A 14256-nucleotide genomic window follows, 5' to 3' on the forward strand; every position below is an offset into this window, starting at 1 on the left:
TCCCAGTCCGCCCCGGCAGTCAACCCTTAGATTTACCCCTGCAATTACTTCATCTTGTAAATAGAAACATACAAAGCCTAAAGGTCGTGTGATGATAATTCAGCACGTTGGGTGCAATGGAAAACCCTGTTTAGGGAGCTGAAATATTCCTTTTCAGAACCTCAGTCCAAACACACTCACCTATGATATGATAAACTGACAGAACATCAGTGGTTAGCAAGCAGTCAGAGCCGGCCATGAAGACCCACCATTAGGATGATTATATAGCTGCCAAAGCTTTTTGTTGAAACATCTGTCAGCTTTGGCAGAAATCTTCTGAGATTCTCAGTAACAGGCGTCATAAAGCACAATTATAGAAACACCGCAGATTCCAGCAGTCCCTTCCTGCAGAGAGAGCTGCTCTCCAGACAGCTAGAGCTCTGCTTCATCTTTAATTTTGACAGAACCAGTCACAATGGTATGTCCTTGTAAATGCCAAAGTGAGGAACTGCTTTGACTGTCATTCTGGACAGCTTTGGTAGGGCTCATCGGGACCACCACACATATTATCCCTATATGCAGTGTGCGTAAAATACCATGGATTAGGAATTGTATTATCCTGTTGCAGAAAGGCATACCTTTTTTGATTTTCTATCCTTTTAAATCATGGTTGGCTTTGAGATTATTCGGACCACCGTTAGTAGGACCAGTGTTAGGGGATGGCAAACTATGAAATCACCTAAGACCTTATGGAGTCTCCAATGACAAGATCCCCAGCAATAACCTATGAGTGGTAGCAGACAAATATACCACTCCACCATAAGCTCCAGTAGTCAAGCAGTGCATTCATTTACTGAGAGTGCTCTTCTTGACCTTAGAGAGAACTCTAACACAGCTGCAGAGTCCTCTCTGCTTCGATCTCCAAGACAGACATGCTCAACCTGTTGATCTTCCAGTTACAGTCCTAAACGGTGAAGCCTGAGTAATATATAGACACCATGTATTTAGCATCATGTATTTAACTTTCCTTCACTGCCCCAGACCACCAGGGATTCTGCAATTACTCCTCACATCCCAAGACCACCAAGGAATATACAATTAACTCCTGCTACCCTATAATACCAGTGATTTAGCACTAAGCCATTTGCTGCCCTGGCCATTAACTTCTTTGCCCATCTTCTGGGACTTATTTTCTCGAAAACTATCCCTGAACATTATTCCTAATAGATCGTGCAATCTACAGAAGTTTCCCACAGTCTGAATGCACAGAGATTTAACACAGACATGCTGTATCCTGCTATTAAGGTGTAACATGTGTAGAGTAATGCAGTCCTTGCAAATTTCAGAGCAACTGGACTTTTTTTTATCTTAAAGATGTTTCACTAGTCATCTGACTGGTTATCTCAATTACAATGTCTTGTACAAGAAATCTCCAGCATTAAATACTCATGCTTTAGTCAGTAAGAGAAAATACAAGTTCAGGTTGCTCTGACCTATTACTACTGATATACCATGACCTGGATGAATGAGAACCTTCACAGACAACCCTTACACATCTTGGAGTATAGCGCCTAGTCACAAAGACTATTTACTAATGAAGAATGCTTTATACACCAGGAAAATTGCCCATCGGTTATCATAAACCAGTTACCATATATATCAATGATATATTGTAATAAATATTTTAACTACAAGAAATAGATAATTGTTTTGGATTTGGTCGGTTTGATGTCATCAATGTGACATCACCTAATAATTAATAAGTGGTAAGTAATAACTTAAATATCACTGAGGGCAACTTTCTAAAACGTAACTTTTAATCTACATACAGTATAAAATACAAAAATTAATAAATACGGTCACCAACGGGACCATGATATCCGTAGTACATAAAGCTGTCAAAACAATGGACGGCTAGCAAGGATACTCAGCGGATGGCAAGACAATCAAAACGAAATATATGATATATCTATCCCTGATCTTGCCCTTACCACCACTGCTTAGCCCAGAGATACACCTTGATGGTAGGTGTACTCTGTCCACGTACCTAGGCTAACCTGTCCTTATACAACCCTATCAATTACTGACACAACGTACAACGTCCTAGACCGGACCATGATATCTAGTGCAATAAGCTGTCAATACACTGGGCGGTTAGCAAAAACATCAGGACAAGGTGCATTAGGGACAGAAAAATGGAGATAAAAAATATCTGTCCCTATTCTTGTCTTTACCAACACTGCTCAGCCCAGAGACACACCTTTGAAGGTAGGTGTACTCTGTCCACGTACCTCTGGGCTAACCTGTCCTTATACCTGTCCCTATCACTTTCTGACACAACATACAATATCCCAACGCGTTTCCCCTTATAGATTCAAAGGTTCATCAGGGGACCTCTAGTTATCAGTATGGTATTAGGATGCCATATACAAAAATTGTCAATAGATAAACAATAAATCACTGGATGCATCTGTGATGAGATAAAGAAGACACATGGATAAAATACTTATACCGTGTGTAAATACCAACGTATACTTTATATAAATCAGATGCCGGTTGGATAGTTTAACATCATTGTATTACAACAAAGAAACTTAGCTGATTTAAATAGATGTGAAGATAAATCCCGTCCTCTCACAGATGCAGGATGCGTAACTGGGGGGCTACAGGAGGCCAAAAAACAACTCCCAATAATAACTTACCAGGGTCATGCTTCACCTGAAGGTAAATCTTAATAAAATGAAATTAACCCCATTTTATGTATTCAAAAAACACAATCATTTTCTTTGTAGATGAAACTCTACCAGCATGACTCACACCTGCCAACAATCCGAATTTACTTTCTATATTTACAGTTGCCGTGGGTGGATTTTAAATTTAAAATGCTTCAATTTAGTTAAATGTATGGAAGGAGTAGCGTTGTTTAGGGACATGACCTACTTTTGTCAGAAAATTTTGAGTCCAAAATGTTTTTCTTTTTGTTAAGCTAAATATATTCCTTTGTTAGCATGAATTAACCAAACTAAAGTAACCATTTCTAAAGCAAATCGGAAAGGTTTTGATTATCAAAGGAGTGTTAAAAGCCTTAGAGTAAATCTGAGCCATATGTGTCCTGTCACTTGTTTGTAATTTGTAATTGTAATCTAGTGTTGTCTGGTCTTACAGGATTTTTCCATAAAATATATCAGTTACCGAAGTGTAGGTTTGGCAGGTGGGATCCTAACATTCTCAATACTATCCCCCATTAGGTCATATACCTGCAGCTTCCATTCCCAACCTGATTTCTAATAGCTGTGTCTCTCCATGTATATCAACTAGCACTAGTGATCTTGATCTTGTTTAAACGCGTGTCAACATTCAAACAAGACCAGGCTCACATCTGTAGGCGCTACCTAGCCCCAGATATGAAGGGTGGAAAATACTGTGATCTCAGCCAGTCTAGAGGAAGGGGGCAGAGGGGGAGTATTGACAGGCCGCAGAAGGGGAGAAAAAAATATTCTGTCTCCCTGTTTTACCTGCGCATGGCCCCAGAGGGATAGTAACATGGACTTTATGCATGTTATCAATCTACCTTCACTCATCAGTCAAAATCCCCAATAAAAGTACATTTTTCCAGCTTTGATGTGACTGTTTGGGGGTCAAACAGGTTCTCCGGTTTCATAATGATTTTTTTTTTCTGCCCAGAGTACCTCAAACACTGCATTACTTTGCTCTATATACCGGTTTTACTTGTCGACACTTACCTTCCCCTATTCTCAGCCTCACTGCATCCTGGCAGGATGTTTATAATCAGAACTTCCTGTTTTTGCCAGTTTCCTGTTGCGTTTTCTAACCAAACTTTGCATGCTTTGCCTTCTAATGTTTCTCAAGGATTGCTCCACCTGTGGCAATGTTAAATTTATTGCATCTTTAAACAGTTCTTAAGATGTTTCTTCAGTTTCTTCTTTCTACGGGATTGAGATTAAGCAAAAATCTTGCAACATTTTACATTGATATTTCATATATTTGTCTAAATCCTAAGCAGCCAGCCATGTCCACCTTTTACTTCATTTTTGCTAACTGGTGTGCATGGTACCAATGGCTCTAATTTCTCGCGCAAACGGCTAAAAAGTGGGTCTCCAGGAGAAAGAATATATAATTTTGAATTAAAATGCACTAGAAAAATCAGCACAAATAGAATAAAACATGTGGGCTAATGTAAATATATATGATTGGAAAGAAATATAGGAAGGGAGACCAGGAAAACCGGAGACATATGACAAACGTCACTTGAGAGAGAATTTATTTTCTCCTTGATACAATTTTGAGTAGAGAAGTAAAAAATAATGAAAACAACTATCCTACTCATTCTCGATACCCGTTACATATGCCTGACCCCCACATCAAGACCCTTATCTAGAAGGCTCTGCTCAAATCTGGAGGGTTTGTTTACAGCTTTAAAGGGGTTTTCTGGTTTGCATCAACCTTCTTTAAAATAATCATTATTAAAAGGGGTATTCCCATGTCAGAGATTGGGGGCATATCGCTAGGATATGCCCCCAGTGTCTGATAGGTTCGGGTGCCAGAGGTGCGATCTGCACCTATATTTAGAATGGAGCTTGCAAAGTCCTGGAGGGCGCAGCCGCCTTCCATTCATTCCTAAAGGAGTGCCCGCAGTTCTGTTCACCTCTTTGTGGCTGATGGAAATAGCCGAACCAGCACTTATCTATTTTCAGCGCTCTCATAGGAATTAATGGAGGGTGGCTGCACATGCGTTGTGTGCGCCCTCCGGCTTTATTCTAAGCATACGTGCGGGTACCAGAGATGGGACCTGCACCTGTCAGATGCCCCGAATGTCCGAGATGGAAATCACACTTTTAGGTACTGTAGATATAATTTTCTAATATATTTTTTTTAACTTTATTGCCTCTATCTTCCATTCTGGGCTGCGGTCACATGATCATGTCCATGCAGCTCGTTCTTATTTCCTGTGATGTTATGTCCATGGGAGGGGCAGTGATAGGGGAGTGTCTGTAACTAGCTGTGTGGGAGGGGCTATAAACTAGCTGGGTGTTATGGGCGGTGCTGGAGGTGTGGCATAGGAAGGAGAAGAGCATCATGGGTTTAGTTGGATACAGCAACAGGAAGTGCTACATACAGGATGGGAACAGTCCAGAGTGATCTGCTTACATGGTGAAATCAGGTCAATACAAACAAAATAAAATGCATTGGGGAAAATGTACATGACATAAGCAACTACATGAGTGTATCTGTTAAGAAACCATAGTAATTCTAGAAAGTCCCTTTAATTGCAGATGCACATTCAATATCATTCAGGCATGGCCAGAATCTGTGATGCAACGGATCTGGTATTTTCCATTAAAAATAAAAACCACAAGAGCAGAGCCTTAACCAGAGAAGAGAATGGCTACTAGAAATGTCTAAAAAGATCTTAATGGGAAGTGCAATTCTTCAATCCTCCTGTGGGGGCGCTGCAGATAAACTGAACAATTGTGTGTTTCCCCACAGATTGCAGCTGATTGCTGGAGGTCCCAGCAGCAGCTCACAATTAATGTGTTTTTGGGTGACTTTTCTAACAAAAATTGTCCACACTAAAGTTGTATTTACGTACTGCATATGGTAGTTATATAGCAGTGTATTGCAGTTATGGAAACACTACGTTTGAATAGCAGAATAGTTTATAAATTATAGATGTTGGCATGTTATTACAAAATCTGCCACTAGACGTCCTGGAATAATATGAACCCTTGTATGTATCAGCGATGTAACATCTATTTCCAAGGTCATAAAATACAATTACCTTTAGTAGAATTACAGTGCATTAATTCAAGAGGCAGAAGAAATACAACTATGAAGGTCTGTGGACCCCGGTAATAAATATTAAATGCAGGCAATTTACTGAGTTAAATAAAATCAATGAATTTATCATTACGCACATAACTGCACTATTGCGCTAAGTTGATGTCATATTCATTACGCTGTCGCAAGGTACAGTTACGTTGCATTATTTATTAACCTATCAATTATTCATATGTGCAGTGCTCATAAACTGGGACATTAGCGTTCTACTTAATTATCCAAAACGTGTTAGTCAGCAACACGCGCCTCACCGAAATCATTGTCCTGTTATTTTAACTAAAGAACGCCAGTAAGCTCCCATATTACTGCAGCCTAAGGAAATGGTTCTCGTCAGGATTTTTTCATTGATTGATTTTACAAAATATAGATAGATAGATATTAGATAGATAGATAATGTGATAGATGCAGGGGCCTAGCTATAGAAGAAGCAAGGGAAGTGGCTGCTTTGGGGCCCGAACTCAGAATGGGCCCACCCAGGAGGAGGACTGAAAGATTTTATTGTTAGGGCCCCCTCAACAGTATTAAGTATTATACAATAACATTATATACAGAGACACTGTAGGAAATGGACGGAGCGGCTGCCGGGCCTCGTCTGAGAGAGCGATCTTGACTAGCCTCAGGAGTGGAGGATGCACGGTAGGAGGGTTTTGTGAAGAAGTGTCTGGGGGGCCCTATTCAAAAATTTGCTGATGGGCCCAGTCATTTCTAGTTAAGCCCAGGGGTGTAGCTATAGGGGGTGCAGAGGTAGCAGTCGCTACCGGGCCCAGGAGCCTGAGGGGCCCAAAGACCCTTGTGCCACATAAGAGGACACTGGTATTATAGAAAGTGTATGCAAGTTACACCTCTGGCTGGACAAAAGGGGTTAGGGTAAGAATGTGGTATGAAGGATGGGGGGGGGGCAGTTTAAATTTTTGCCTCATGCAGCACGAAGGTTTGAGGGAAGGGGGGCCCCAAGCTGAACTCTTGAACCAGGGCCCATGAGCTTTTAGCTACGCCCCTGGTTAAGCCACTGGTTAGATAGATAGATATGAGATAGACAGACAGACTGATAGAAATGTTGCATTTGGGGTTAATAAATTGGGTCCTACTTGAGTGCTACTTCATTTGCTACCTGTATATATATGGATCTATAACCCACAGTCCAGGAGGGATTGCACCCATACCCATCTGGACTGACAGGTGCTACTGTTTTCATAGATAGATAGATAGATGGATATGAAATAGATATAAGATCCATAGATAATAGCTAATAGATACATTCTGTAGATAAACAGATGCAACAATGTGTGAGGTGTAACAGTTGTCACTGAGCTGTCCACATCTAACACAATCTGGCTGAACATGAAGAGCTGTGTTTGTCTTCGGCACAATGCGGCACAATTACAGCGCAATCGGTTATCGTCAGGGGACTGCAGCACACAACACAAGCTTCTCTGACAGTAAATGACATAACATTCCTGCTAAGCTTTCTGCCCAAACAGTTTGGAATCTTCTTTGACCCTTTAGACCATGTTTATGAAGCCATCCTGGTGATAGAGACATTCATTGAAGGGATAGTGATCTTCTCCGGTTCCTGCTCAAATGACGCACATTGTGTGCCAAGCGGTACGGAATACAGATCTCTAGATAGAAGGCAGAGGCATGTACCGTATATCTGATCACTAGATTCATCCACTTACACCTTCAGGGGAATTTTAAAAAGACAGTGCGAAGAATAGATGCTGGAAATGTGATGGGGCTGCAGTTCTGAACATCAGATTAAACATGTACACAGGTATACATATAGGAAACTTAGACATTACTTTTAATAGGGTTATGCCAGGATTAATCAAAAAATAAAATATAGCACATGACGATCTCTTACTAACAAAGCTAGAACCAGCCCTGTACCTCACATGGATCCAGAGATCTCCACATTCATGGATCCATTTGATCTGGCAGCACTGTGGCTCAGTGGTTAGCGTTGGCTCAGTGGTTAGCACCGTGCCTTGCAGTCATGTCCGACCAAGGACAACGGCACTCGGATTTTAGATATACAAATTGCTTGTTTATTTTAATCCATCCAAATGAAGTTATAGCCACTGGCCAACGCTTCGGTCTATACAAAGACCTTGTTCACGGCCTAATTTGGGTACAGAAAATTATAATAAGATGGAATAGAGGTGTAAGAGAAATACAAATAGGAATAAAACAAAGTACAGTTATACGTGTCGACTGGAACATTACATGATAATTTTGCTGAGGTTACCACATCATTGGTACAAGATAATTGTGGAAAACATAATTATATTGAGGACAGACACTAATCAATAAACAATAAATAATAATAATAAATGGTGGACGTGTCGTCTAAGGAGTCTCGAGGTGACGGACTTGGAGACATCTCAGAACAGCCGGGGAGGGTAATCCCTGTAGGTTCCACACAAAATGGTATGTCAGATGAACAATACGTAAGCTGTCTTATAGGGAACCTGCGCAGCAAGATTCATTATAGTCATGCAGACATAATAATCATTGTTACTCTGTGTCCTGTAAGGTATAGGTTAGAGACATACATAGTGAGTAGTGGTACAATCTGACCCTGCCTGACATGCCCAGCTCCATTACCCCACACCTTGTGCTTCTCCACTATTTGCTATGCATGCCTCCAGCCTATGCTCTACCGCTACTTACTATGTTCCGTATGCCAATCATGTGATACCCTCCGCACCATTATCATGTAATGTTCCAGTCGACGCGTATAACTGTATTTTGTTTTATTCTTATTTGTATTTCTCTTACACCTCTAATCCATCTTATTATAATTTTCTGTACCCAAATCAGGCCGTGAACAAGGTCTTTGTCTAGACCGAAGCGTTGGCCAGTGGCTATAACTTCATTTGGATGGATTCAAATAAACAAGCAATTTGTATATCTAAAATCCTAGTGCTGTGGTCTCTCTCACTTTATGAATATCATACTTACCACTGAGCACCACCTTCTTTAAAGAGGAGTGCGTTCAACTCTCTACTTGAATCGACCAAGGACAACATCTGCAAAGAGTTTGTATGTTCTCCCCGTGTTTTCCTGGGTTTTCCCTCCAAACTCCAAAGACATACCAGTAGGGAACTTAAAGGTGCAAGTGTTATCGTCTGTGAAGGCTGCAAAATATGTCAGTGTTACATAAGTGAGTAAAATAAAATCTGCTAGATTCTCTTCAGGCTGGCAGCTCAAGGGGCATGTCCTTTGTGCTGCAGCTCTCTCCCTCTCACAGCTCAGGGGGAGTGTCTTTTCTGCTGCAGCTCTCCCTATCACAGCTCAGGCAGTGTGTCCTTACTGCTGCAGCTCTCTCCCTATCACAGCTCGGGGGGGGGGGGGGGTCTTTTCTGCTGCAGCTCTCTCCCGATCAAAGCTCAGGGGGGGTCTCTTTTCTGCTGCAGCTTTCTCTATCACCACTCAGACTACATGTCCTTCCAGCTGCAGCTCTCTCCCTATCACAGCTCAGGGGTAGTGTATTTTCTGCTGCAGCTCTTTTCCTATCACAGCTCAGGGGTAGTGTCTTTTCTGCTGCAGCTTTCCCTATCACCGCTCAGATGGCATGTCCTTGCTGCTGCAGCTCTCTCCCTATCACAGCTCGGGGGGTGTCTTTTTTGCTGCAGCTCCGTCTATCACAGCTCAGACGGCATGTCCTTTTTGCTGCAGCTCTCTTCCTATTATAGCTTAGGAGGCATGTCCTTTCTCCTGCCGTATGCTCCCTATCACACTTCAGGGGTGTCCTTTCTGCTCAGGCAGTGTGTCCCTTCTGCTTCAGCTCTCTCTGTAACTGTCAAAGCTTCTAACAGTAGATACGGCTGATGGCAGTTGAAGGATGGAACTGAGCATGTGCGACCAAAAGAGCAGGTAGCACTATCCAGATAGATTTTATAGAATAATTTTTAATCACGTGCAGTTACAAAAATATTCAGATCCAGGTTCTGGTTTGAAAAATGTCGAGTATTTTTTGTTGTACAACTCCTTAAACATACGGTAACAAAAGCTATTGATAAAGTCACGTTTATAAGGGTGTTCCAGGATTGTAATATTGATGGCATATCTTCAGGATATTAGATCGGTGGGGGTCCGACACCACGCACCTCTGGCCATCAGCTCCGTCCATCGTGTAGTGGGAAGAGCTGGTTACTGCAGTGTCGCCCCCACTGAAGTGACTTCCCAATGACTTTGTGTCTTTTTCTTAATGGTTAAGAGTTTTTTTTTTAAAGCAGAGTCATTTGTTCAACTCATTAGGGAGATAATGAACCGCAAAGTAGAACTATAATAATGTAATGATAGCATGTGCTTCTGGTAATTGTGCAGATAATATTGCAGGCTATAACCCTTCATTTACACTCGCTGCATTACATAATTTGCATTTGGGTAGAAATATCCTCCTGCACTGCAAATTTCACATAGCCATATCAAGATGGGTGATGTATCACTGAATAGCTAACGGGATCCAAAACTTTGCATCAACCTCCTTACCTTTGCTCCTGGAATGAGGTATATTATCCTGAGATGAGTGGCTGGAGAACATCAGCTTTGAAAAAGACCTCGAAATGCCCAACAGAGTAAAAAAAACAACTTTTGGGGTGTTTATTTCAAAGTCAGTAAATTTTGGGAACTCCCATACTAGTGAATGGAGGATGGCCACAGTTGTTTTCTGTTCACCTCAGGATCCAGTTCTGATGATTACTGATATTGATGGCATATACTAGTGACCCAGATGGGAATGCCCCTTTATGTTAAATATGTGTTTTGTGGAACCCCTACTGATCATCAGAATGAAGGGGCAGTGGTGATCACTAGCTCCCTTAGCCCTTTCATTGCAGTACCCAACATAAGGACATGTGGCTGTGCCTAGTACTGTAGCTGAGCCTATTACCCAAGTGAATGTGGCTGAGGTGCGGTACCAGATACAGCCACATGGGCTAGGGTATCACTCTTTTTACAATGCTTAACATGGGTATCCTGGCAGTCAGATCATCACTTATCAATAATTGATAACCTATCCTAAAGAACGTAAAATCATATAAATCCCTTTGGGTTGTCCAGGGTTTTAAAAAAAAAGGTATGGCAGGTTGTAAAAAAATGAAAGAAACAATACTCACCGATCCCTACTTCTGTTACAGCGTGTACCAGATTCCCCATCAGTCCCTCCTTCCTTGTCCCTCTTGATGTTCAGGAAATGACTTCTCAGCCAATCACCAGCCTCAGTGGTGACCCGCAGCAAGTAATTGGCTGAGTGGTCTTCTCACTCATGCATAAGCGCTAGTGGCAATCCCATTAGTGATGGCGGTGGGGGCTAAATTATTTTTATTACAGGCTCTTTAAAGTGACCCTCCGGTTCAAGAAAAAAGAAAATCATTAACTGGGAAAAAAACTTACCTGGTGCCCTCCTTCTTATCTTTTTAGCTCCATATCCTACTAATTCTCAGATGACGGCACCGTCTCTCAGACTACCTGATGCACACTGTGTGCCGGTAATCCAAGACACCTCCTGCTTGTCCAGCCCTGGTCTTGGATTGGCAAGAACTGTTCATATGAGCAATGCCGGCCAATCCAAAGGCAGCAGGAAGCATCTTGGGCCACCAAATGTTCAGTATGAATCAGTATGCATCAGATAGGCTGATGAGCAGTATGGCCATCTTGAATAGTCTTAAAGGCTATGTACACCTTTAGAGACAATTTTTGTTTATGACTGCATTTTACTCATTTTTGGCTAAAAATCATATTTTCAATTGGTCTTTATTAAAAATATTGAGCCAGTCACAAAGGGTTTACTGTTTTTCTAACTGTGTGACTGGTATTTTCACTTTTTGCCCGTCATCTAATAAACCTTATCTCTAAACTACAGAGAGGTCATAAAGACTTGTTTAAGCCACATTATTATCAGTAAGATAAGAAGTGAGCTATAATGAGCTATGTTTAGGAGGTCAGAGAGCAGAGATAAGGAGTCCAGTCTGCTCCCAAGATGACGGAAAAGACAGAAAATCCACAGGCAGCTAGTAGAGCATCTCAGCTCTGTACAGAGAGAAGGACACCATATATTTAATAAAGACCAACTGAAAATATGATTTTAGCTCAAAATAAGTCAATGCAATGATAAAAAATTTCCCCCAAAGGTGTACATAGCCTTTAAGGGGAGTTCAGGGATTGATGGATCTGCATCTATAAAGAAGGAAGGCACACGGTAAGTGTTCTGTTCATTCCCCGGTTGATATGATTTTTTTCTTGAACCGGAAGGTCGCTTTAAGGATTGAAATATTTATTCTTGTTTTGTCTTGAGATTCGGGCCATGCATCTCAGGCCTTGCAGATTGAGATAGAGAGAACTATAATAAAAATAGGACTGTATTTCCATCCAAATACTTATTACCACATTTTCAGTCTCCTGCCTCGGAGCAATGCATTTCTACATAAAGAAAAGAAATTGCTGTGTATAAGGTTTCCTGGCCAAGCATGTCTTATTTCTCCTGGAGAAACCAACTTATTTTTTTAATGTATTTTCTATTTTTTTATTGTTTCATCAGATTGTATTCCGTAAAATCAGCGATGTAAAGAAAGAAGAGGAAGAGCGACAGCGGCAGAAGAATGAGGTGACTCTCACCATCCCTGTAGACCACCCCGTCCGGAAGCTGTTTCAGAAATTCAAACAGCAGAAAGAGTTACGAAACCAAGGCTCGGCACAGAGCGACCTGGAAAGAAACCAAATCCAAGTGGAGAATCGTCCCGTGCACAATGGAGCTGTTATTACTGGCACCAGCGTAGTAACGGTGTCCCAGATAACCCCCATTCAGACGTCTCTTTCTTATGTCAGAACCAGCGAGTCACTGAAACAGAACAACAGGGATGTCATAGAACTCAAGCCAAATGGCAACAGCGACCCAAATTGTCTTAAAGTGACCAGCCCCATCCGCATGAAGAACGCTAATGCCAAGGGTTGGCTGCGACTAAAGAACAACATGCAGGCTCAAGAGGAGAAGAAAGAGGATTGGAATAACGTCACAAAGGCAGAATCCATGGGCTTGCTCTCGGATGATCCTAAATGTGCCGATCCGGAAGGTGGGGTGTCTAAAAATCCCTTGAGGAAAACAGACTCTTGTGACAGCGGTATCACAAAAAGTGACCTTCGTTTAGACAAAGCAGGAGAAACCCGTAGTCCACTTGAACATAGTCCGATCCAAGCTGATGCAAAGCACCCTTTTTACCCTATCCCCGAACAGGCCTTACAGACCACGCTGCAAGAGGTTAAACACGAGCTCAAGGACGACATTCAGTCCCTAAGCTGTCGCATGACCGCCCTTGAACAGCAGGTGGCGGAAATCCTAAAACTGTTATCGGAACAGAAAACGCCCCCTACTCCACCGAAAACACCCTCCAGCCCCCTCCAAATACAGTGTCAGGATATTTTTAGTGTTTCAAGGCCGGTGACCCCGGATTCTGAAAAGGATGAGATTCAAGTATAACATATAATGTACATGTGTGTGTGTGTGAATGGGGTGTATGGGTGCATATATACGGTAGGAGTATATATGGATATATTCAGTCATGCTTATATAATCGCAATATGCACTGTTCCCTCGAAGCAGAGTGATCTGGAAATGATGGTGTCCCTTTAAGAACTCCTCCAGGGAGGAGCTTCCAATTGAATGCCTTCATTTCTAGAATGCATAGCTTCTAGGCAACATTGCTTGTGTGTCACTTGAATATCCTATAATTTTATGAATTTTTGACGTGTACATATTGCATGTCCAGCTGGATTCTGGCCTGCCAAAGAAATCAATCCTTCGTATAGATAATTGCTTGTAAAATATGCAGTTGACTGCATGCCTTCTCTTCTCTACATTTATAATCTTCATTACATAAATTATTTGTATTATAAAGGAAATGCTATATACGGTATATATATAGAAATATCAGGGTCCAACCTGCCAATATTGCTAGAAGCTGTAGACCTCAGGCTTGTAATATGGGGCATCGTTCTTCAAAGCTTCTGAGTGATAACACAACTAAACCAACAGTCCACAGCGTAATAAAAAGACACCATGTATACCCTAGGGGTATATATGGGTTAATTCAGGTTTAATAGGTGTAATAAATACTGTAGGTGTAGTATATATATTTTTGGGCAATTTTCTCTTGATGGAAATTCAATAAAGTATTTCAAAGATATTGGACTTCACCAATGAGAAGTGTTGCTGTAGTATAAAACTATGCATATAGAGAAAATTCTCGCTTCTCCACCAACAGTCTAAAAGAGGTACCACATTATAATATATATAAAAAATATATTAAATAGTTATTTTTTTGCTACTAACTCATCAAATGATCCTTTATTTCTAAACAATTAACACAACAAATCATCTTAAGTGCTATCTTCATATATTATGTAGGTACCACGGCG

At 41.3% G+C, this 14256-nt stretch overlaps 1 protein-coding gene across 1 annotated transcript in view; it reads left to right on the forward strand.

Annotated features, from left to right (window-relative positions):
- The window catches only part of KCNH5 (potassium voltage-gated channel subfamily H member 5), a 283707-nt gene extending 270389 nt beyond the window's left edge, over positions 1 to 13318 (forward strand). Inside the window, 1 exon segment of the mRNA XM_044272468.1 lies at positions 12383 to 13318. Coding sequence (XP_044128403.1) covers positions 12383 to 13318 — 936 coding nt within the window.
- Positions 13319 to 14256: the final 938 nt, after the last annotated feature.

This window comes from Bufo gargarizans, chromosome 11, assembly GCF_014858855.1.
Source record: "Bufo gargarizans isolate SCDJY-AF-19 chromosome 11, ASM1485885v1, whole genome shotgun sequence".
In the NCBI taxonomy this organism is placed as follows: Eukaryota; Metazoa; Chordata; class Amphibia; order Anura; family Bufonidae; genus Bufo; species Bufo gargarizans.